The sequence below is a fragment of the Aquarana catesbeiana genome, linkage group LG06, assembly GCF_042186555.1.
Source record: "Aquarana catesbeiana isolate 2022-GZ linkage group LG06, ASM4218655v1, whole genome shotgun sequence".
NCBI lineage: Eukaryota > Metazoa > Chordata > Amphibia > Anura > Ranidae > Aquarana > Aquarana catesbeiana.
This window is the reverse complement of record NC_133329.1, coordinates 91,699,982-91,726,631: the sequence shown is the minus strand read 5'-3', so window position 1 is coordinate 91,726,631 and position 26,650 is coordinate 91,699,982. Positions and strand designations below refer to the sequence as shown.

General features: G+C 44.5%; 1 protein-coding gene across 2 annotated transcripts in view; it reads right to left on the bottom strand.

The window, feature by feature from the left end:
- The window catches only part of LMF1 (lipase maturation factor 1), a 577,865-nt gene that overhangs the window by 135,142 nt on the left and 416,073 nt on the right, over positions 1 to 26,650 (bottom strand). For both annotated transcript variants that reach the window (XM_073636425.1, XM_073636424.1), the window contains one exon: positions 17,357 to 17,524. In XM_073636425.1, the coding sequence (XP_073492526.1) occupies positions 17,357 to 17,524 (168 nt within the window). The remainder of the gene's footprint in view (positions 1 to 17,356; positions 17,525 to 26,650) is intronic.

Genomic DNA, 26,650 nt, shown 5'->3' with positions numbered 1-26,650 from the left:
GGACCACATGTAATAAAATAAAGAACATCTAGAACTCTCACGTGATAGTTCTGTACGCGTTACGTCCCTTGTGATGGGCGGGACTTCTTCAGCGGCGACGGCAAGACGTGGTCAACCCTCTATAAGTATAGCTCAGCTGATCGAAACAGCCAATAGGCTGTGATGTGTGTATAATACCATGGTAACCAAAAAACAGAAACGAAGGCAACAGTTCTTATAGCAGAACAGCAGAGGGGTCAATTTTTAGTATAACCAAAACTAAGCCCATATGCGTACGGAACTATCACGTGACTTGGATCGTGACGTCACCCGCAGCTCGCTCGCTGATCTCCGTGGATCATCCTATTAAGCTTTTATCCTTCGCACTGGGGTACAGTGCTTCGTTTGTAAGTGTTCTACTTTTTATACATTAAAACTTTTATGCACAATACAGAGAGCACTAGATGTTCTTTATTTTATTACATGTGATCCTTGTGAGCTCCACTAAGATTGAAAGTTGACCAGCCACAGTGTACCTGCTCCTGTTTATTTTCCCTTCTGTGGGATAGGCTGTTATTGACCTGACTGATTCACTCAGGGGTCCACCTGCTGAGGTGAGCAGCTAGTGTTACCGTTGGTGGTGATAGGAGATCCGTCTCCACTTCCTCCCTCAGGTTAGGGGGCCTATAGCATACTCCCAGTATTATTTTCCCCTTAGCGTCATCCCTTTGGAGCTCTACCCATAAGGATTCCACCTCCTCTCTAGCTCCCTCAGTGATTTCATCTCTCACATTCGCTTGTACATTATTCTTGATACATAGGCATACCCCTCCCCCTTTTTTACCCTCTCTATCCTTGTGGTATAGGGTATACCCTTGAATGTTTGCCAGCCAATCATGAGAGCTGTTGAACCAGGTCTCTGAAATTCCCACAAAATCCAAATCCTCCTTGTACAACAGTATCTCTAGTTCACCCATCTTGTCCGCCATGCTCCTGGCATTGGTGAACATGCCACATAATTTAGACCGGTCGCATATTGTCCTCGTATTGGGTGTTTCGAGATTGCAACTAGGACTTGCTACTATACTCACCTTGTGTTTTTGTGCTTTGGTTAACCTACCACTAATGCCCCCAATACTACTCTCTGGAATATCTTCCGCGCTGGCTATCTCTGTCTCTGGACCCTCCCCCCCATCGCCTAGTTTAAAAACCCCTCTAACTTTTTGGCCATCTTCATTCCCAGCAGATCTGCACCCTCCTCATTTAGGTGCAGTCCGTCCCTTCTATAGTACCGGTTACCGACTGAGAAGTCGGCCCAGTCCTCCAGGAACCCAAACCCCTCCTTACTACACCAGCTCTTCCGCCACTTGTTTACTTCCCTAATCTCCCTCTGCCTTTCTGGTGTGGCTCGAGGTACCGGTAGTATTCCTGAGAATACTACCTTGGAGGTCCTTTTCCTCAATTTAGCTCCTAAGTCCCTAAAATCGTTCTTTAGGACACTCCATCTGCCTCTGACTTTGTCATTGGTGCCAACGTGCACCATGACAGCCGGGTCTTCCCCAGCCCCTCCCAGTAATCTGTCCACAAGATCTGTGATGTGCCAAACCCGAGCGCCCGGTAGACAACATACTGTACGGCGCTTCAGGTCTTGGTTACAGATTGCCCTCTCTGTCCTTCTAAGAATTGAGTCCCCTACCACCAAAATCTGTCTTTCCTTTCCCTTTGCTGCCCCCCACTCTCACTGGAGGAGTTCTTCCCCTGGCAGCTAGGAGAGTCCCTCAGCTCCAGCAGTGCTGGTCCCTGACTGGTTTCACCAATGTCACTCAATGGAGCGTACTTATTGGGATGCTCCAGTCCTGGATCAGCCTCTCTGGCACTTCCCCCACTTCCCCCTCTACCCCTCCTGACTGTCACCCACATTGAAGTAGTACCTTCAGGCGTTCTAGGAGCATAAATTACACATCTCATTTCATTCCTACCTATCACACTTTTGAAAGTCCTGGAGCACCAGGACATTGGAATTACCCACAAAATGACCCCATTTTGGTGAGCAAACACCCCAATGTATATTCTATGAGGCATGGGCTGCAAATAGGTACTCGGGTACTCTGATGGACTGCAGATAGGTACTCGGGTACTCTGATGGGCTGGAGACAGGTACCCGGGTAACTTGATGAGCTGCAGACAGGTACTCGGGTACTCTGATGGGCTGGTGACAGGTATTCGGTTACTCTGATGGCCTGGTGACAGGTACTCGGGTACTCTGAAGGCCTGGTGACAGGTACTCAAGTACTCTGATGGGCTACAGATAGGTACTCGGGTACTCTGATAGGCTGGTGACTGGTATTCGGGTACTCTGAAGGGCTGTGACAGGTACTCAGGTACTCATATGGACTGTGACAGGTACTCAGGTACTCGGGTACTCAGATGAACTGTGACAGGTACTCGGATACTGAGATGGACTGTGACAGGTACTCGGGTATTTAGATGGACTGTGACAGGTACTCGGGTACTTAGATGGACTGTGACAGGTACTCAGGTACTCAGATGGACTGTGACAGGTACTCTGGTACTCAGATGGACTGTGACAGGTACTCTGGTACTCAGATGGACTGTGACAGGTACTCATATGGACTGATAGGTACTCATATGGACTGAGAGGTACTCATATGGACTGAGAGGTACTCATATGGACTGAGAGGTACTCATATGGACTGTGACAGGTACTTTGATGGATGAAGACAGGTCCTCTTTATTGGGGGGGCAATCAGTGTGACTGGTGTACACTGTAGGCGGTAACGAGATGTTACCGCAATCTCCTTCTCACACACGATTGGTGTGTGAGGAGGAGAACCCGGTAACATCTCGTTACTGCGGTTTGTTGACATTTAGTGATCGTCTGTGAAAGGATCACATGGAAAAAAACAACCGCCGGCCAATGGCTGTTAACCCGTGATCGCGCGCATGCTTCATGCACAGTGGGGCGGAACCATCTGTGATCGGCTGTGACTTCATCGCGGCCGATCACGTGGTAAACAGCCATGACCAATGGCTGTTCACCCCCCTCGGTGGCGAGCGGTGTCTCTGTGACACGCCGCCTCAGAAGAAACAGGGATGCACGATCGCGCGCATTCCTTGTTTAAATAGAGGGCCGTCATATGACGCCCTCCCAGAACGAGAGCCGCGCCGCCTGGCTGTCATATGACGGACGGCGGGCGGCAAGCGGTTAAAGGCTCTTTTCCTGTACTGCTGTCTGCCTTATCTCACCTATTTTTGTCTAAGGAGTCTGCCAATCTGCCTGTTTGCTGATCGTTACTAAGGGTGTCCTGTGCCCTATCCCCTCTCTCCCATATTTTTCCTTTTTGAGAAATAAACTTCACTCTTGTTTAATCATAAAAGTGACTGGCGCCCAACTTTCTTTCTTGTTCATCATCCACTATGCCTAGTAACCTGCACCCTGAGGAATTATGTCAGCCCTCCCTACCTCTAGTAGTCACCATCAGGCTCCTGGAAAATTGGGGTAGCATTATGGATGGACTATAGTTCTGATGCTTGCCTGCCTCTACCTTCCTCCTATGCATTACTAGTCAGCGAGGAAGCTTATCATAATAATGGGAAAATAGAAATGTGTTTGAAGCAATAGGCTGCAGTACGTTCCAACACTACCTGGAAGTGTCAAAACAGCCCAGGATTAGAGTGCAGTTTTTCCTTGGTTCTAATAGAGTCTCTTTAAGCCTAGGTTCACATTGATGCGATTTGGCATGCGATTTGACATGGCAAATCAGCGGCTATTGCCAGCAATGGCAAAGGCCGAATCGACGGCGCACCGATTCCCAAAAGTAGTTTATGTACTACTTTTGGCGACTTTGTGTGCGATTTCAATAGACATCTGTGCACAGATGTCTCTGAAATCGCCCCTCGAAGTCAGACTGACATGCGGCAATGAAATTGTGCGAATTCAACTGAACTCGCACAATTCCATTCCAGTGTGAACCTAGACTTAAACAGGGTTTCTTAATCTACACATATTGCAGTACATACTCAATCTCACCAACTGCGTCAAAGTGATCCTACTCTAGCCATTCTAGACTGGTCTCGGGGGCATATGCCCCGTTTCCCCATCCTTTATAAATATTGCACGCTTGTTATGCCTGTTGCCTACCGTGACCCACAAACTATTTTAAAAAAGCTACAACGGCTGTGTTGCTAACCTACGCTCTGCAATAAAAACAAATAAAAGAGCTAAGAGGCAAATAAATGCTTGTAATCGCAGCGACACGGTCACGTAGGGCCACGATAATAAGAGAATTTTAATATGGCCCTGTGTTCTTGTTATGGAATATAAATATTTATCTGCATACATACACATGGACACGCTCATACACACACTGGCTTGCAGATGCACACACAAAACCTTGATGGCTCCGGCGCTGCCACCATGCCAAGTGCGGAGTTCTGCTCACCCCCCATCCCGAGCCAGGCACCTGGTCCCTTGGCAGGCTGGAAGGGCAGCTGCACGGGCTGGAGTCGATTCTGACTCTGTTACAGGGATAAATGTCTGATGAGAGCCGGCTGGACCCAATTAACCCTTTTGCAGGCTTGGTCGGCTGAGGTGACCTCTCTCGGCTTTAGTTTTAAAAGAATTCCAGTTCTGTTTTATTGCCATGTACTGCTTGTAGGTACCTTGAATATCTCCTAAACTTGTACAGTTTAGGAGATGTTCAGTATATGCATCGGCGCATGCGCACTGAAGAAACGGCCGCTGGTGCGGTTTCTTCAGGAGTCGTACCATTTATTGCATTTCAGCATAAATATGAGATCTGAGGTCTTTTTGACCCCAGATCTCATATTTAAGAGGTCCTGTCATGCTTTTTTTCTATTACAGGGGATATTTACATTCCTTATAATAGGAATAAAAGTGACCCAGTTTTATTTTTAAAAAAAAAACAGTGTCAAAATAAAAAATTAAAAGTAAAATAAATAAGATTTTTTTTTTTAAAGCAACCCGCCCCGATGAGCTTGCGCGCATAATGTAACGCATATGTAATTAGCGCCCGCATATGAAAACGGTGTTCAAACCACACGTGTGAGGTATCGCCACGATCGTTGAAATTTTTAAACATCGCCTATGGAGATGGTAAAAGTTTGCCACCATTCCACGAGTGGGCACAATTTTGAAGCGTGACATGTTGGGTATCAATTTACTCGGCGTAACATTATCTTTCACAATATAAAAAAAAAATTGGGCTAACTTTACTGTTGTCTTATTTTTTGGCTCCCATGCACAGCTGCGCCACATTTTGCATTCTCCAGTTTTAATAAATTAACCCCAGTGTGACATTGCCCCCTACTACCCTTTGCTTCTTCCCTAGTTTATGCTGTATACAAACTACCTGAGAGACAGTATACAGGTATAGCAGAAATCAAGAAAAAGTATAAGCTCAGAAGGATGTTTTTTTTATATAATTTTTTGAGATGCAAAGGTGTACACTCTAATAAACTCTAATGTCTTGGCGCCCAATCTGTGGCTCTTTGGCCCTTTTTGTTCACCCTCAGGGCTCCTGCAGACACTAATCTGTGTTTCCCTATTGCCCTGTTTACAGCAGTGATTTCTAGAAGTCTCATGGAATATGTCTCTATTCAATGACTGTCTCCAGAAGCCACGTTTTCAGTTTCCAACAGCTCCTAGAGCATGTTCACAGTCTCTGACAGTCCCCTGCAGCATGTCCACAGTCTCTGGCTATCTCTTGTATCATGTGTGCAGTCTCTGACCATCTCTTGTATCATGTCCGCAATCTCTGACCCTCTTTTGTATCATGTCTGCAGTCTCTGACCATCTCTTATATCATGTGAACAGTCTCTGACCATCTCTTGTATCATGTCCGCAGTCTCTGACCATCTCTTGTATCATGTCAGCAGTCTCTGACCATCTCTTGTATCATGTCCGCAGTCTCTGACCATCTCTTGTATCATGTCTGCAGTCTCTGACCATCTCTTGTATCATGTCTGCAGTTTTTGACCATCTCCTGTATCATGTCCGCAGTCTGTGATCATCTCCTGTATCATGTCTGCAGTCTCTGACCATTTCCTTTATCGTGACTGCCGACTCTGACCATCTTCTTTATCAGGACTGGAGTCTCTGACCATCTCCTGTAATATAGCTATAGTCTCTGAACATCCCCGGTGACCGCTCTAATAGTTGACTCCACCCATGACAATTTGTAAGCTAGAAAATTCCACCAAAATGGTCAGTTCCATTTGGGTGATTCAACACACCCACAGCCCTAGCGATCAGCTCTGGGTGGAGTTGTCCTTTCCGAAACTACAATGTTCTTTATCTCATCAGAAAAGAAGGAAAGAGTTAAAACCCGATTTAAAACTGTATATAAAATATGGGGGGGGGGGGAAATCCCACAGTTGGACCCGCCACCGCGACTCCAATAACAATTATAAAAAGCGCCGTAAAACCGTGCATGAAATGTCAATGGAGATCTTCAAGCGCGTGTATTAAATGGCATATCAGCATTAAAGTTTACAGCTTCCTCTGCAGAACAGGAGTCTGTCCATAAAGGCAGCTGAATGCCCAGACTGTGTGTGTGAAAGAAGCAGGGTTTTGTTTAAGAGCCAGATTCCCCCCTGCGCTCCGCTGTGCGTTTCTCGTGCACAGGCTCTCTCCCCGTCGTTAGGATAAATAAGTCCGTAATTGTGAACCGTCAATAAAATAGCAATTAACTCGTGGTTGGACTCGCGTAATTACGAGGTTTTATGGGAGCTTTCTAAATCCTACTGGCTCCTTGGGCGCTGACACTGTGCAGGTAGCATGCAGTGAGCATAAATGTCCACTAGGGGCCACCGTTCCATATGCAGGTCTTGTAGAAGCATCATTAGAACAATACAGCAAGCTTGGCGAGTAACATTTTGTTTGGCTTTTAAAGCTGAACTCCGGGATAAGCACATATTGTCTTAATGCAAGAGGCATGTGTATTATTACTTGAATCCTGGTGTGCTTTGTCTATTTCTTCCAGATCTGTGCAGTAATCCAGTGCGAAACTTGCTTTTGTGTAGGAGCTTCCTGTAATAAAGACTCCTCACTGCTGCTCTCTCCCCTTGTGCAGGGTGACTGGTCTTGTCTCCGCCCCTCCCTTAGTTTTCTGCAGGTAGACTGTAGTGGGTGGAGCCTGCTGAGCCCCTCCCATAGCTCTGAGCTTTATACAGCATAGTAATGATCTCACTGCTACTTTTACATGGTAATAGCTGGGTTTGCAAAGGCATTTTTGCATTCACAAAGTGGATTTCTATCCTTTGTTCCCAGCCTGACTGTCCTGTTGATTCTCCATGATTCTTTCAATCATGGAGAACTAACCACTTAAGGACCGGGAGATTTTCCCCCTTAATGACTAGGCCATTTTTTGCAATACGGCACTGCGTCGCTTTAACTGACACTTGCGCGGTCGTGCGATGCTGTACCCAAACAAAATTGATGTGCTTTTTTCCCCACAAATAGAACTTTCTTTTGGTGGTATTTGATCACCTCTGCGGATTTTATTTTTTTCACTATAAACAAATTTTGGAAAAAAAAACAAAAAAAAAACAATATTTTTACTTTTTGCTATAATAAATATCCCCCCCCCCCAAAAAAAAGTAAAAAAACGAAATTTTTTAAATATAATATTTAAAATGGTAAAAAAAATCCCAATTAGTGTATGTTGATTGGTTTGCGCAAAAGTTATCGCGTCTACAAAATAGGTAGATAGATTTATGGCATTTTTAATATTTTTTTTTTTTACTAGTAATGGCGGTAATCAGCGATTTTTAGCTGGACTGCGACATTGCGACGGACAGATCGGACACTATTTTGGGACCATTGACATTTATACAGCAATCAGTGCTATAAAAATGCGTATAAATGTCACTGGCAGGGAAGGGGTTAACACTAGGGGGCGATCAAGAGGTTAAATGTTCCCTAGGGAGGTGTTTTCTAACTGTGGGGGGAGGAGACTGACAGGAAGTACAGAGAGATCGCTGTTTCTGATCACTAGGAACAGACAACCTCACTCTACTCCCCTGACAGAACGGGGATCTGTTTGTTTACACTGGCAGATCCCCGCTCTGCCTCTCTGTGGAGCGATTGCAGGTGGCCGGCGGACATCGAGTCCGCCAAACCCGCTGATTGGCTCCCCCGCTAGCGAATGGGCAAGCGCGCCCACAGATCGCCGTTTACGCGCCTGATATATGACGGCGAATCGCGCAGGAGAGCCAACCTGCCGCAGTACAACTGCGGCGGCTGGTCATTAAGTAGCTAACATCATATGTGAGCATTATCTAGGGCGGTCTGCATGCAAAGGCAGTCTGCCTAGGAACGCGCACTTTTTAGGCATTATTATGAAATAAAGACTTGTCATTTTTATAAAATCTTTAACTTTTTTTGTTGACAACGTCATTAAGAACAATAGATAAAAAAATCAACAAGGCTGACAGATTACAATATTAAGTTACCAAATTCTATGCATGCACCCCACTGTTCCTGATATTACATATACAGTAGATAAAGTGCTAATATTGTGTGGGAAAAGTCTTACGCATTTCGAGAAGTAACTCTTCCTCAGGGGTTGGCGTGAGGTTATATTATTGATGAACCCAGATACCTATCAGCCAAGAATATTTTTAAAAAAAGTGGTTGGAGTCCATACATCCACCCAGGCGGCCACCTGCCCACAAGAGCCCCGGCGGTCAAACTGCAAGGAAGGATCCTTTATTGGGTCTGTCATTATTTAGGCCTCCACCGACTGGAACCCCCTTTGTACAGAAGGAGTTTGACAGGCAGTGAGGAAGCATTGCATCCCCTCCTCACTGCCCACTTTAACCCCTTGGACACTGCACTAGCGTGCCGCAACTGCATGCATTGTTGCGGGGAGCTTGAAGAGCAACCCTGTTCTCTTATATGGGTTGCAATCTGCAGGTGGTTGTCAGGGCTGCGCTCAGCCCTTCCTTCTCTGAGCTGGCCGCTCAGCTGCCGACTAATTGCCAGCTCCAATCTCTCCACAGTTACTCAGCTGTTGATGATATCCAGCTCGTCAGTCCTACCTGCTTAAGCCATCCAGCCCAGAGGATCTCTGCCTTTGCCTTGGTCAACATCACAGAAACTATCTCCTGCAATCCTGTTCCAAGACTTGGTTTGCTGACATCCCTTCTGGCTCCAGATCCTGCTTGCTGTTCCACTACATTGATCCCTGACTTCTGGCTTGGCTGACTATCCTTTCCAGTTACTGAACTTTGGCTATGTTTTGACTACATTTGTTCTCTTTACTTTTATTATTAAACAAGTGTGATTTAACTGTACTTCTGTCTCGGCCTGATTTCATGGTTTCTGACAGTGGTAGTGCCTGCCAAAAGTGACATGGTATAATTCCTGCCATGGGCGCGAAGCGAAGCATTGCGACAAACCCATATGTCCACCCCCAGCTGTTGCCCCTGCAGCATAAGGGAGTAGTAGTTGGAAAATGGTAAAAGTGAGCGTTTTACCACTTCCCAGCTTCACGTGTGAATAATTTTCTGCTCCAGGACCAATGGGAATTCTTCACAAAGACAAAGAGGAAAGGATCGCTGCTATTTCCAACCAGCCCAGGTGAATAAATGATAATGATCAGCCCCAGCTTACATATCTCCACCCAACCAGATACCCTGATGCATTTTGCCCCGCCCACCGGGGCTTAGCCATAGTCTATGTGCAGGGCCGGTGCACAGATTTTTGTCTATTTAGGCAAAGGTGCAGTCCTGTAGCCTTTTTTTTTTTTTTAATTTTTAGATTTTTTGTTTGCATGTTTTAAAAAAATCATTTTAGGCCTGCAGATTACTTAAAACCCCCCAAAATATTATTTTTATTTCTTTGAAAGCAGACACCTTTGTGATGGCGAACCTTGGCACCTCACATGTTTTGGAACTACATTTCCCATGATGCTCATGCACTCTGCAGTGTATTTGAGCATCATGGAAAATGTAGTTCCAAAATACCTGGCGTGCCAAGGTTCACCATCACTGCGAGAATAAAATGTTTATAAAAAGAATAAAACATTTCAGTAAAAAATACATCACATTTAATTTCTGGATACACAAATGCAATTTATTACCTAATTGTTTTGGTAAAAATATAAAAGATGAAGTTGTGGCGAGTAGATAGATACCCATGTCAAACCTTAAAATTGCATGCGGCCTTTAAAAGCTCCCACAGGTCATCAGTTTAGAGTTACACAGGAGCACTGGTGCTAAAATTATTGCTCTCACTCTGGCTTGCATGCTCATGTGTGACATGTGTAGGACAACGTGTAGGACAATGGCCATTTTCATACGTAGGTGCCCCAACAAATGCATTTTTGTAGGTGTGGGGGGCTCTAAACATTTTTTTATATGTCACCTTATATATTTAAAACATTTTTGGTTTAATTTTTATTCGATTTTACATAACTTTTATCGCTATCACAATGGGGACCAATAGCCCCATATTTAATAGCATATAGGTGACAGGTTCTCTTTATAGAGACACCCTATTAGACCCTGGATGTCTTCTCTCTGATCCACTGCAGCTGATGGAACACAGACCGTGTTCCATCAGCTGCTTCCCCAGCACTGATCCCGGAGAATGACAGCTCTGGTGTTCTGTCGAAACAGTCAACTCTTCAAAATCTCCAACTACGTCACCACTAGCAGCAGATTTCCATGAGTTGGCTCTACTGCCCATGCGCGCGCGCACACCCGACAGAATAACAGAAGCCCTGTCGCCAGCTGTTGGAGAACTTGTCAAAAAAGGTTAGTGATGTACCTTGCGCATGCGCACTGTGGCAATTGGATAATCCGATGGGGTTTCTGTTATTCTGTCGGAGTCACTGGAAGTGACGTAATTGGAGATTTATTTCGACAGAACACCAGTCCAGGAAGTGACATCATACATGTCACTTCCTGGTCTGTGTACAGGAAGGAGGTTGAGAGGACGGAGGTCTGTTGAGCTCCTGCCACCCTTCCCAGCGACACCCGCCATGACAATACCAGGTCTGCAGGTGGGACAGCAAAGCCCTGTGAACATGGCAGGGGATTCAGATTTTACCGAAGAACCCCCCCCCACCAAGTCCCGCACTTACCCCATTCAGGTCGCGGGTGGCTTCCCTGGCTTCTCCTTTTGGCCAATCCAGTCTTAAGACTCGATTTCTGTCCTGATTGGCCGGGAGGAGAAGCTGGAAGAAAAAAGCGAATGTTGATTCGCTAATGTCACAAGTGGGTGAACTCGGAGTGAAATGCTCTGTGCCCCAAGCACAACCTTTTTGAAGCCAATTAGAGCCTCAGGCTCTAATCACGTGCTTCAAAAAAAGCTTGTAGAAATCTACGCGTCTGGCGCCCAGCATGGAGATTAGGGGTCAGCGGCCTCGGCACATGGAGATTAGGGTGGTGGCGCCCCTGCACCCCTTATGGACCGGCAACAACTGATCCTGGCACCCTAACGTGGTTGGTTAAGCCGCCTTATGGTAGTGCCGACCCTGTCTATGTGATACAATCAAACTGAATATCTATAACTTACTGTTTGATCGAATTAAACCTGCTTTTCGACTGGAATTGATAAAATAAGCCAGGACAGAAAATTACTGAAAGTTTTACATGGACCAGCATCACCGAGATGCTTTATTCTTGAATTTATTTGTATTTTGACTGATCAGATTATGAGTTTGCATTGTGAAAAAAAAGATAGGAATCGATAACTTAAGATCTTCTGACTATCAACTGAAATCTACTTCTCTGTGAGTGGCATGGTGATTGATTGGGTTGTTGACTATAGTTTGATTATTGCGATTGAGAGAAATCAATCAGCAAAGTAATCAATCATTTATCGAAGAGGGGTATGGGCACGATTACTGTTATTAAATAATCTTTTAGGCCTGTATAGGTACCCTAACACATACCTCCCAACATTTTCAGATGGGAATGAGGGACACCTACTAGCAAACGTATGTAGGCATAGGACACGCCCCCTGTCACACCCTCTTAAAGGAGAATTAACCAAAAAAAAAGGTTAATTAAATCCGCAAGTGCTTTTTTTTTACCACTACTATTCCTTTATATTGGCTCTTAAAATTTAGAAATACAGCAATTTAGAATTTGGATGAAAGGTTTAGCACTGGGAAACACTTTTTGAAAGATAAAAAGTGCATTTTATATACAACTATATAGATCAGACCAAAATGAGGGACAAATGAGGGGGAATGAGGGACAGAGGGACATTGCTCCAGATCAGGGACAGTCCCTCTAAATCAGGGACAGTTGGGAGCTATGCCCTAATCCGCTATGGAACTTGTTAGTGTTATACAAATAAAAGAGCAAACTCACCTTTTGCTACCTGATTCTAATAACAAGCCTCTCTCCTTTCTGATTGGATGCTGCTAACCTATTGCAGATTGGCGCCTCGTCCTGCATCTGCTTTCATATTCAAACCTGTGCATAAAAAATAACATCCACTATCCCAGCAACTGCTCTGTGCAAAAAAAAATTCCAAGACTTCTTTAGCATTTAGTGCATTAAAGGGGCAAGCTGGGATCTGTAGTCCCACAGCAGCCAAGGACTGATTAGCTGTCTCCGCTGTTTAAAATAATTTGTAACCTAAAAAAATTAAATAAAACAGGGGGGCAATGAGAAAACATTCCCACCTTCGGTCTGTTTTTGGGGTGTGCCGGTAACGGCAGGAAGGTCCCTCCCCTCACATACAGTGACGCTGCTCCCTTCCTCCCAGGTTACAATGGGGCTACAGATGAAAAACACTACAACCCTGTGAATATGCACTTTGTAACAGAGACAGGTGTAAACAGTTCCATGATTACATAGGATATTCAACAGGATTTAGGCAGTTTTCACCCATAATTAAAGGGTGACCCCAGCCAAAGCGTTCCTTGGCAGGACAGGGTGGTTTGCATTATATACAGAGGTCACAGAGTTTATTATTCTAGAGCCTGCAGAGAAACAGGAGAGGGATGCACACTACTTGAGCAGCTACAGAGAGTCTTGTGATTACTCTACACTACAACTGCTGGAGTTTCCCACAAATGTATAAATGTAAAGACAAAATTCATGTAAATGGTAAACATGCGTATGCTTGGGGGAGATTTACTAAAACTGGAGAGTGCAAAATCTGGTGAAGCTCTGCACAGAAACCAATCAGCTTCCAGGTTTTATTATTAAAGCTTAACCGCTTCAGCCCCGGAAGATTTTACCCCCTTCCTGACCAGAGCACTTTTTGTGATTCGGCACTGCGTCGCTTTAACTGACAATTGCGCGGTCGTGCGACGTTACACCAAAACAAAATTGACGACCTTTTTTTCCCCCACAAATAGACCTTTCTATTGGTGGTATTTGATCACCTCTGCAGTTTTTATTTTTTGCACTATAAACAAAAAAAGAGCGACGATTTTGAAAAAAAAGCAATATTTTTTGCTTTTTTGCTATAAAAAAAATCCCACAAAAATATATAAAAAAACAAACTTTTTCCTCAGTTTAGGCTGATACGTATTCTTCTACATATTTTTGGTAAAAAAAATCGCAATAAGCGTATATTAATTGGTTTGCGCAAAAGTTATAGCGTCTACAAAATAGGGGATAGTTGGATAGTTTTATGGCATTTTTATTATTAATTTTTTTTATTAGTAATGACGGCGATCTGCGATTTTTATCACGACTGCGACATTATGGCCGACACATCGGACACTTTTGACACCATTTTGGGACAACTGTCATTTATACAGCGACCAGTACTATAAAAATCCACTGATTACTGTGTAAATGACACTGGCAGGGAAGAGGTTAAACACTAGGGGGCGATCAAGGGGTTAAGTGTGTCCTAGGGAGTGATTCTAACTGTGGAAGGGGTGGGCTACCACTGACATGACAGCGATCACTGCTGACAATGACAGAAGCAGTAGATCTCTGTCATGTCACTAGGCAGAACGGGGAAATGCTTAGTTTACATAGATATCTCCCCGTTCTGTGGCTCCGTGACACGATCGTGGGACACCGGTGGACATCGCTTTTGTGGGACCATGCAGCATCTGTCCCCCGTAGGCTCTAACACCAAGAACCGAGCGATCAAACACCGCTGATTGCTCAGTTCTCAGGACTTCCTGAGCAGAGAGCTGGTGATTGTCAGCAGTGCTATTGTGTTCTGGCGAGGGGAGCCTTCCCTGCTGGCAGAAGACAATGATTAGTGTTGCCGGCTATAGCCGCCGACACTAATTGTTCAGAAAAAACAGGACAGGCTGGTTGTACACGTCAATCGATAGAATTGTATGCAACCTAGATGCCCATACATGATTTGAAACTTGTCCGGTCTATGTTGAACTGGCCAAATTTAGATCCATGTTTGGTCAGCTTTAGATTCCTCCCCATCTCTACTCTCCACCTAGACTTCTTCTGTGTTTAGAACTTTACTGCACAAATCTTGTCTTGTGCTGGTCACACCTGCACAGTAACTCCCCACTGAATTCTACAGAAGGTGTGCTAGCAGTACAGCCATAATTAAATCTGAACCATAGTCTGTCATTAAAAAAAAAAGAAAAAGTGTGCAGCAGAACATAAAGTGGAACTTCACTGCATCTGAGCCCCACTAACCAAAAAACTCTATTTAATTTAATCATGTTTACTATTTAAAGCAAAGTCCCCCATCCGTCCATGTTTCCATGCTTTATTACTAATGCTAGCAGCATAAGGATTAATAATAGTCAATGTTAATTGAGAGCATGAAGTTCCGCTTTAATCGTATATGTATCTGCACTTATCTTTTTCTCTTTGTCCCCCTAAAAAAGTCCCATAAATACCTGTAGATCCTTCCAGTGAAGTCCCCCTAATGCAGGTTCCAGTGATGGTGTGGCAACAATGCTGCACTGCTCCTAAATTCAGAGCAGAGTTGTCACTCTCATATAGGCTGGGCCTGCCTTGAGTCACAGTGGGAGGAGATGACATTGTAGGGGTGTGGCAATCAAAATGGTCACTTCTGCTTCACAAGCCTGTAGCTTGTCAATCAGCACCTGGCCACACCTAGTCCTTCCCATTGCATTCTGAATTGAGAGCATTACCTCTGCTGCTGAACCTTCCCACTCTGAGCTGTAAAGCCTGGGAGGGGGAGTGTGTAAGACACAACTGAAGGAAGATTTTGGTCAGTCAGGGGGAGCAAATTAAGTTTTTTGTTTACTTTATTAGGCTTGTGCATGATGTAGTAACTGGATTTGGTACTTCTAAAGGTTCTAAAACAAAAGTTTTTTTTACCTTAATGCATTTTATGCATTAAATGAAAAGTATGGGAATCAGGGTTATTGCTTATACTTACCTAGGTGGATGCAGCATCAGTTTGATGCTGTATCAGTCCCCCGCTGGCTCCTCACTGATATCCTAGGGATCTAGCAGGGCCGTGGAGGAGTGGGAGCCACCGGCTGAAGCTCTCAGTGGCTCGCTAAGAGGCTGAGCCGGGTGCCAGTCCAGGAATGTGGGTGGATCCTGACCCCAGTGTCGCGATCTTGCCTGAATCTGTACTGGCTCTGTGACGTCAGCAGACAGTGGACTTCAGCCCGCTGTCTGCTGAAAACAGGTCACAGGAGTGCAAAACGAACTGCACTCCTGTGATCCACAGGAGAAGTACAGCCAAACAAGCTTTGGCTGTAATTCTCCTTTAAGGTAAAAAACCTTCTGTGTAACAGAATCCCCACCTGCCCCGCTATAAACTTACCAGAGCCCATTCACGATCCAGCGCTGTGCATGAGCGCCCAGGATCTTCCGGTTCTGCCCCTTCTCTCTGGGCAAATTGCCATTGGCTCACGCTGCTGTCAATCAAATGCTGTGACGAGGAGTGGGGGGTGGGGCCAAGTGGCCTGTGTCAATGGAAGAGGGGGGCACTCGCCGAAGAGGAGGAGCCAGGAGTGCCGGTGGGGGACCCCAGAAGAAAGGGATCGGGGCTGCTCTGTGCAAAACCATTGCACAGAGCAGGTAAGTATTACCTTTATTATTTTGTTTCAAAAAAAAAAAAAATAATAATAATAACCTTTAATACCACTTTAAGTCCATGGAGAGATGCTATATTCCTATAGCAAGGGGAACCTATGATTTGACACTCTGAATACTTCTTGAAAAATCAAGGAGGCAATCGCATGTACCAGATTTAAATTCCTGGATGTACTCAGTACTCAAATGGTGTACGCAATACCCTTAGATTTGCCATTCTTGCAAAGATGCAACAAGTTCATTTTTTGCCCATACTGTAAATAGCAGCTGCAGAGTAAAATGGATAGATCATCCTTAATAAATTTAAATTACAAGTTGGTCTGTGTAGGAGTTACATATGTTATATGAATCATTGGTGGCGTTTCCCTTTAACACTAGGTGCTGCGGCCCCGATCGCATTCCTTCTTATCTTCTCCATGGTGGAGTTGTTTTTCTTCCTACTTGGTAAACATAACTAAGGCTTTCCCTAATGAGTGGAGGCAGCACTGTGGCCAGGAGGGATACAGAGAGCCAGTGTAAGGCTGGGAGGGCCGCCCGGGGCCCACCGGCTGTATGGAAAGGGGACGTTAGGTAGATTCCTTGCTGCATAATATTCATGTCATCCCTGAAACAACCGGGTCTTTGTATACCAGCCAGAGGTTTGTGGTCAGTGGAAGCCACTCTTTCCTATTGTTATCATTCAACTGTATATCTGTCATTTACAATGTGTACCATCCAATCACATCACAGAATGGAAGAACACAAGAATAGGGAACAATCTGTATCAATTTTACATTAGACCTTCTTCATTTAGGTGTCTTATAGAGACAGCCCCCAGGCAAATGGCTAAATACACTATAAAATACGTAAAAGGGAAGGAAGTATTTCACCTGTCACTTTGCTCAGTCTTCTGATCCTTACAACTCTGTCACCCTGCATAGCTTAGTAGACATCTGGGACAATCATCAGACTAATTGTCCCTCAAGATCCCTTTACCAGTTCTGTAGACACTTTGCTCAACAATACCATGCCCTTGGAATCCCTGAAACGCATGGGATATTTATGACATATGAGTCTGAATAAATTTGATTCTGGATTTTTTATATGTTCTGCTTGTGGCACCTTCCTTCATGCACACCCAGAAAGAGGACTTCACTATTTCCTGGCTCAGTTTTGCAGCTTGCTGTGTCACCTGCCTGCCCATTGAATCGCTAGAGTGATTAGCTTGGTACAATGGAAAGGCCGAAGGCAAAAGCTTTCACACTGAACCAGGAAAAGGAGGTTGTAACCTGCCTGGATCTTAAGACTGGCTGAGCAGAATCACAAATTCTTGGGCTGGTGAAAACGTTTCCATACGTGTATTTAGCGGTTTCCCTACCTGGAAGAGGATCTGGAGTATCCCGAAGATGGTGCACATACGTCTGCCCATGACAACGAAGAACGGCACTACCAGCTCAATGAAGTGGTTGATCAGGGTCTCAAACTGGTGGAACCACACTGGGTTACGATGCATGTAGTAGGCTAGAGGGTTGGGCACTGGTTGTGTCTGTAACAAAAACAAAACAAAAAAACAAGAGAATTATAAATGGGTCTGCGTGCCCAAAAGTGATAATTCAGTACATAATGAAAAGTGTATTTAAATAAATACTGTATATACCTGTATGTTAGACATGGCAATAATTTATACAATGCAAGAGAAAGTATCATGAGATCACTACCTGGGACTCTTTTATGGAGATATCTGCACATTTGCTATGACCAGTGCTAGGCAGCTCTCCACTCTCTATGTTGAGTTTTTAAACCCTAGGCCAGTGATGGCGCACCTTGGTACTCCAGATGTTTTGGAACAACATTTCCCATGATGCTCACCTACACTGCAGAGTGCATGAGCATCATGGGAAATGTAGTTTCAAAAACATCTGGGGTGCCAAGGTTCGCCATCACTGCCCTAGGGCCAGCCATACACACTATCTCTTTCTCCCTGCAGGCTGAATAAGAGAAATCTATTAATTGCCCCATCCACACTAAATGTAAGGTAAACTGGATTTCCAGCACCAAAAACACAGTGAGGATCTACGCTCATGCTCATTGCACACATGCTCATATTTCCAAGTGAAGGAACAATGTTAGATGTGCTGTTCCAGTACATCGCGCACATGCGCATACCAATTAGCGTGCACACTTGACGCACAGTGGACTATTTAAACTGGTCCACTGAGCAGTTGCTGAATGGTCTTCAGCTTGTTCCCATGTTCCCAAGACCTGATCTGCTGTACCTGCTTACCTGTTTATGACTTGGCTTGCCCTTGGAATTCATATCTGCTCCTGCCTTAACCTTGCTCACCTGATTACTGTGACTTTGGCCTGTTTACAGGAGTTGTCCTTGCCTGCTGATTCTGTACCGCTTTGCCCAGCTGTTTCTGACCTTGGCCTACCTTCTGTACTTGCTCTGCCTGCCGGTTTGGTCCCTTGCTGACTGCTGCCTGTCTCCTTGTCTTGCTTCTGCCGTCTGCTCTGGTGCCAAGCAGCTCCTGCATCCTGTCCAGAGGACTGCGACTACCAGCTCAACCAACCCAAAGAGCGGATATCACCAGCCAGCTACTCCAGCACTTGTGCCATTTTATGCCTTCACATTCTCTGTCTCCATCTTCAGGGGTGTTGGGCAGGAGGTGCAAGAGAGGCCTCCACAACATTCCAGTCTTCACCAGGTACGTGATACTAAACAGAGTAGATGGAGGATCCTCCACTGCTGGCTATTGTATTCAGACAGCAGCAGCACCTGCGGCTACCTGAATACCTGAACAGTGACTGCAGCTGATTGGATGCAGTCACTGTTTGGACAACAATTTTTTACCTGGCTCCTTCCATTTTGAAATCGACTTTTTTTGAGCCATGAATGATCAGCTTACTGTCTCCATCAGGGGATAACGCCCCTAATCTTTGTTCCCTCATGCCCCGTATTAAAAACAAAATTGAAAAAATACTACCCAACACCTGCACGCCCCATTGCTGCCCTTCTGCACCCTCCTCTGGTCAACAATACTCTTCGACTGAATGACACCTGGTGTCATTCTACCACTTATGGCGAGCCCAAGGTGTCAATGCCCCTGTTCAGCAATATTACACAACCTGGGATCACAGTACGATGATGCAAAGAATGATGCTCATATAAGCAATGGCATTCTATGGAGCTTACGAATCATTCTATGGAGCATTGAGTTTTGAGGATGTTGGAGGATAAGACGTATCTGGCTTGTCACGTGACCAGCAGAATTAAGATGTGTTTGCTGCAAGTTTTTTACATAATTTGCGGCTGTGAAGGGTTCAACAGGTGGGGGAAAGGACTGAGGGGTGACCCCTAAACTGGAGTTGGGCTTTAGCAGCTATGGACCTGTCATCCCACCTCTGATGTCCTCCTGAGTAATAAGAAATCACAGGGTGGGTACCCACAGCAGTACGGTGAGCCATTCTAAAACTGTTGTTTCACAGTATCATCAGCTCCATCTGTTTTTATGACCGCTGAGCTTAAACAGGACTTAAAGTCGGGCTGCTGGGAAGGGGTTATGTAAGGCTGTGGGATTTAAGGCTGCAACTTCCAGGCTACTTTTAATTGAAGGAGACAAAACATCTTTAAATTATTTGTAGCGGAATTAGGCTGGGGTAATGGGAGAGCTACAAAACAGTCGTGTAGGAGACAGGAACAGAGAGCCGGAGCTTCTCACACACAGAGTTCCTCGTAGAGGAAAACTACTGGAAACCAGGTACCGGCCCCATGGCTGACATCCCAAGGACACTTCTGGGCTTTAAAGACTTGTCCCTAGAAATTTAGTTTTTGCTGTAAGCCAGATTGAACTTTTATCAAAAATCAAGAACGGCTCCACCCAAAACATAGCAAAGGGTAAAACTTGGGTTTGGATATATCTAGAAAACGCAAGGGCTGGTAACACAAGTAGTTTGACTGAAATGATGGGTCCTCAGCCAGTCTTGGCCATGACGGGGATTGGTGGAGATCCCTCCATCAAAACTCCAGGCGGTAATGAAGCTCTGGTGGGGGCACACACTGTCTTAGTTGTTGCTTTGTCAAGCTAAAATTTATTGGAGTATAAATTACAACACAAGAAATAGTTTTTGTATTCCAAAGCAATATGATTTGTGTATAAAATGTTCTGCCATTCTCCAATAAAGTACCATGTGATGGGCTAAGCTACTCCACTTCGGCAACAACGTTTCCAGGGAATTTATTAAAAGGCCTCATGCACACTGCAGCTCAAAAACAGACGTCCATGCATACATAAAGGTTAACAGGAGTTTAGAGGTAGAAAAACAAAACAAAACAATGACTTGCGCGTTCAAGAAAGGAGCGTTTCGGTTGAAAAACGGCAAAACATGCCTAAACGCGTTTCAACGCACCTACGCACAAGGCGCATTTAGCACTTGAACGTTTTTTCATTTCAATGGCCAGAATAAAATAGTATACTGGCCAATGAAATTATTAAATGCCCAAGAGCTTGATGCACCTGAACACGCCTAAATGTGTATGCAAAAACACAGCTTGAGCGCGTTTTTGAAGTTTGCTTTTCTCCTGCCAGGAGAAAAGTGTTTACAGGAGAACCAGTGTGCATGAGGCCTTAAAGTGTTACTAAACCCACAACAGTAAATCCGTCTGTATATGCAGTAAAGCATGCTTGTTATACTCACTGCAGAACCTAAGGGATTATTTCTGCGTATTGTGTAAAAAGGCAGTTTGATCCTGTCTTCTCTGATCCTCCCCTTCTTCCACTGTCCCCAATCCATCTGCTGATAGAACAGAGCAATGGGGGCAATCTGCACATGCTCAGTTTGGTGTGTATTGCGAGAGAGTTTTTTTCTTTTTTGGGAGGGTGCATGTGATCAGCAGAGTGCCAATCAGCACTGTCACGACAGAGGGTCCGGGGCTATGCAGCCTCATAGGACAGTCAGAGAAGAATGAAAACTTCTCCTTCAAGCTTTAAGCAGACACTGATAGAAGTCACAAGACTGCTATATACTGCTGATGAGAAAAAAGGTATTTAGTAGTTTATATTTACTAAACCATTTGCATTTCCATGTTCTGTGTACTGTGGGAGACCAGATATAGTGAATGCAGGCTCCTGGGTTTAGTAACACTTTAAAGCCTATGTAAACTCAATCATTAATAACTCATATAAGCTTTAATATGGTAAAGTCTAAGACCCGGGTCACACCAGTGCGACTTGTCATGCAACATGACAGTTTATTGCCATTGCAGCAATAGAACCATTTAAATCGTTGTGACTCAAGTCGCAGCGACTTTGAAAAAGGTTCCTGCACTATTTTTGCGCAATTTCAATGTGAGTTGCATACAGGGCCGGTGCTACGACTAGGCAAACTAGGCAGCCGCCTAGGGCGCCCTACTGCCTAGGGCGCCCGGCCACTGGTGTTCCTACTCTCTTCTCTCTGCAGCAAGCAACTAAGTCTCAGCATCAGCAGGCAGCTGCCGCTCCATTCGCACATAGTGTCAGAGGCGCAGCAGTGGCGAAGGACTGTGTCTGTGTCCCGACTCCTGAATGAATGGAAGCAAGCAAACATTCATTGATGGGTGCTGGTGAGGCTGCATTTGATGGGTGCTGGTGATGCTGCATTTGATGGGCGCTGATGAAGCTGCATTTGATGGGCGCTGGTGAAGCTGCATTTGATGGGCGCTGGTGAAGCTGCATTTGATGGGCACTGGTGGGCTGAATTTGATGGGCGCTTCATTAAAAAGGAGGGGTATACATGGGTGGGGCAAAGGGGTGGAGCCAAGGGGGCGGAAAAATGAGGTTTCGCCTAGGGTGTCAAAAATCCTTGCACCAGCCCTGCTTGCATAGACATCTGTTAAATGAAATTGCACATAGGCAGATCCCCATTCTGCCTCTCTGTGGAGCAATCGAGAGTGGCCGGCAGACATTGCGGCTGCCGGACCCGCGCATCGGCTTTCTGCTCCATGCCACGGGCGCCCACAGTATCCATTACACGAAACGACGTATGGGTACATCGTTTCATGCAATAGAGCCGCCCTGCCGCAGTATATCTGCGGCGGGCGGTCCTTAGGTGGTTAAAGTAAAAAAAGAGCCTTGGATGTAGATACCACCTAAACAAAATGAAAGCTGGTGTCGGTCATCTATGACTCCTGTAGCATCAGAGATTTAGTATACAAGAAAAAGAACCGCTGCTCCAGGTGTATAAAGATAAGGCTGATTGGAGTATCTTGCAAAGTGCTAGCCCTGGCCCGCCTCCGTGGGCAACTTGGAAAGAAGAAAGAAATGGCTGCACATCCAAAACTTCAGAGTGTCAGCCGCAATGAAATCTCACCGATAGTAGACTTTGAAGTCGTGCTGGTGGTTCACTTTTGACCATATTTAAAGTGACACTAAAGGCTGTTTTCTTTTGGTTAGAATAAAAAAAGAGCACCCAGGCTATGATCCATAGCAAAATTGAGGCAACTATTCAGGATAAAATTCCTAAACACCTCAAATTTTGACAACCCTGGGTGGATCACTTTCTTCCTCCAGGCTTTGATGAGTCCCTCCTGGAACCCTGAGACAAGATCCTTCATGACTACTGTGACAAGGGCCTTGGGTTGGCTTGGAGCAGTTGACCTCCCTTCTTTCCCCTTACTTCTTTTCTCTTCCCCCTTTACCCTTCTTATTTTCCTCTTTATCTTCCCTCTTCTCCAAACATTAAATGAATGTGATTTTTTTTTTGAGGTTCCCTCTTTTTACACCTTCTGTCTACCAGTTCTTAATACGTTGGTAATTGTTCCAATGTTGGTTCCTCTCTTGTTTGATTTGATATGCTTGGAAGGCCCTATGTCTTTTATTCATTATATACAATGCATAATTGATGTGTCCACAGAACTGACACACTGCTGAGCTTTGTACCTGCATTTATGCATTTTGTTCCCTTTATATTGGAATCTGATTTGTACTTTTTCTAGAACAATAAAAAGTTTGAAAATAAACTAAAAAAGAGGTTATAGAGGTTATAGTGTGCCCCTTTGTGTAGGCACAGGTGTCACTATCAGAAAACCAGTCCAATGTTGCACAACCGACGCTGGAGAAAGCGTATGTAGACAGGAAATGACTGAAAGAGACTGAAGGAGATCAGCAACACTGAGATAGCTCTGAATAAAGCCAAAAAACAGTATTGCATTTAAAAACAAAAAAACATGGCAATTGTTTATGATACGCAGTGCGTTAAGCAAACTAAGCGTCTTCCTATGTACATCTAATTGTTGATAATTATGCAACTGTTTTAATTGCAAAGGCTGGAAAAAAAAAAAAAGACTGGGTTGGCTCCCAGCAGATTTGACAACAGGAAGGTAATAAGTTCCACCATCCGCTCTCCTAAGCAACCCATCTGCCCGTCCTAGTAAAAATTGTAGCCTCAAGTGACTGAACTGAAGGAAATATATGAGGCACATGTGTGACTGCACCACAAGGAGAAACAAAGGAACTCCAAACCTTCCCCACCCCCGGATTCGACTGTTTTAGACTCTCTATTGAAATCGGCCTCGTGGTAGTGCGACAAATGGCGGAACTTGCGTCAGATTCATGTAATGTCGGTAAAGTGTATATGAATCTGTTGCAACTCTGACTGGTCTGTCCCAATCATCTCCTGTGACGTGGTGCAGTTTTATAGACTGGTAGAGTAAAGCCGGCCATACTGTACATGGATCGCAGTTCAAACCATGTATGGGCAGGCTGGTTGTACACAAGATGATTTATCGATAGTCTTGTATAAAATCAGCATCGATCATCTTGTGTACAAGCAGTCTGTGGGGTTTTTCCCGAACGTTCAGAGCCGCCAGCTATATTTGACAATGAGGATCATTGCATTCTGCCGGGGGTGGGGGCAAGTCTCCCTGCTGTCAGAATACATATAAATAATAAGGTGTGCTGGTGCCTTATAATGTCATACCTCCATCCCCTATTTGCATATACAAAGAACTGAAAACATTTTCCATGGGACTTTAAATGAGGTACAACATTTGCATTAAAAGATTTATTAAGCAACAGATGAAAATCAATTTTTAAAACAGCAAGCTGATTTGTATACACTACCGTGTAATGGCATAAGTCAACATGTCATATAATGATACATGTACAAAGTCTACTCTTCCAAGTTTTTCACAAAACATAATGATGGGTACATCCTTTAGCTCAATGCGTTTCGTGACAATAAACATATTATTGCTTAAACCAATAAACCTATTTACACTATTGCAGTGGATCGTGCAAATCCAATAAGGTCCAATAATCCAATTGGATTTGCACGATCCACTGCAATAGTGTAAGCAGGTTTATTGGTTTAAGCAATAATATGTTCATTGTGGTCAGTTATTACATTATATGTATACTTACATTTTTTTACTTTTCTCTATAATGTATTTAGTGTTGCTCTACTGTGCCATTTTTTCTGTCCTGAAGAAGCCGGTTTATTGGCGAAACATTGACCTGGCAGATTGGGTTAAAGGTAACATACAGCTCTACAAGTGTTGTTACGTTTTTTGATACCTATATAGTTATGATCTTCCGGTACCTTAGTAGAGTTTAATTTGCAACATTTATTTGTGGATTCATTTTAGGCTTATAGCCTTGTTTTTATGAATTTTGTACAATAAAAATTAGGCCAGGTTCACATATGTGCGGCCACAGCTCACAGTAGGGGGTCCAATTATCAGGAACCATGAATCAGACCGAGACAGAAGTATAGTAAAACCACACTTGTTAAATAATAATAATAAGGTAAACAGAGTAAGTGTAGTCAAAACAAGCCAGAGTTCAGTAACCGGATCGGGTAGTCAGCCAAGCAAATGTCAGAGAGCCAGAGATAAACGTAGTAGCACAGCAAGCAGGATCAGGAGCCAGAAGGAATGTCAGCCGAGCAAGTCTTCAACAGGAATGCAGGAGAAAGTCTCTGTGATGTTGACAAAGGCGAAGGCAGAGATCAAGAGAGCTGGACGACTTTAAGTAGGCAGGACTGACGAGCAGAATCAACAGCTGGGTAACTGTGGAGAGAGATGGGAGCTGACAATTAGCCGACATCTGAGCGGCCAGCTCAGAGAAGGAAGGGCTGAGCCCATAGTTTCAGGTGCGAATCAGGTCCGAATTTTTGACTGAATTCACACCTGAAGTGGACCAGGAGGAGATGCCCATTGTAAAATAAATCATCTATATAGCAATCTAAGATAACACTTCCAAATGGAAAATGAATTTGGTTAAAGCCAGAAAACAGGAAATACAGGACCAGATATGCCGGAACCCGCCTATTAAACCGGACTTTAAAGGTCCAACATGGGAGACAACACATTGATAAAATAATAGGCCTGGGTTCACACCCACCTTGGTTTCCCCCGCATCCAATTCACATGACAGGAGAGTGTGACCGGCTCTGAATGGAGCCGGGTCACACAGCTCCAAGGCGGCTGCGGTCCGAATTGAGGAAGGGTCCTTTGCGTCTTCTGGTCTGCTTCAGGTGCGAGTTCAGACCTGATTTGCACCTGATGCGATGAACAGACACACATCGGACCCCCTGCTGTGAGCCGCGGCCGCACATATGTGATCCCGCCTAATTTTTATTGTACAAAATTCATAAAAACAGCGGCCTTAAAAACCCAAAATAATCCACAAATAAATGTTGCAAATTAAACTCTACTAAGGTACCGGAAGATCATAACTATATAGGTATCAAAAAACGTAACAACACTTGTAGAGCTGTATGTTTCCTTTAACCCAATCTGCCAGGTCAACGTTTCGCCAATAAACCGGCTTCTTCAGGACCCAATATGGCACAGTAGAGCAACACTAAATACATTATACAGAAAAAAAAATGTAAGTATACATATAATGTAATAACTGACCACAATAAACATATATTGCTAAACCAATAAACCTGCTTACACTATTGCAGTGGATCGTGCAAATCCAATTGGATTATTGGACCTTATTGGATTTGCACGATCCACTGCAATAGTGTAAGCAGGTTTATTGGTGCCCCAATAGACACATATACACTATATTACCAAAAGTATTGGGACGCCTGCCTTTACGCACACATGAACTTTAATGGCATCCCAGTCTTCGTCCGTAGGGTTCAAGAGCATTTGTGAGGTCAGGCACTGATGTTGGACGAGAAGGCCTGGCGAGTAGTCTCCACTATAATTCCTTCTAAAGGTGTTCTATCAGGTTGAAGTCAAGACTCTGTGCAGGCCAGTCAAGTTCCTCCATCCCAAACTCGCTCATCCATGTCTTTATGGACTTTGCTTTGTGCACTGGTGTGCGGTCATGTTGGAACAGGAAGAAGTCATCCCCAAAATGTTCCCACAAAGTTGGGAGCATGAAATTGTCCAAAATGTCTTGATATGCTGATGCCTTAAGAGTTCCCTTCACTGGACCTAAGGGGCCAAGCCCAAGTCCAAATGATAAACAAGAAAAACAATAAACTCTACCTAGTGGCAATTTTTTTTTCTACCTAAATTCCATGCAAGTAACGTGTCAGTGTAACACTTCCAGATATTTATTACCTCTCACAGAGATCACAGGACTTCCCCCAACAATACCTTCATTTGCTCTCCTCTCCTGAAGGACAGGGACATTTTTGTTCAGGTATCAATCAGGGTCACCATCTATTTCCT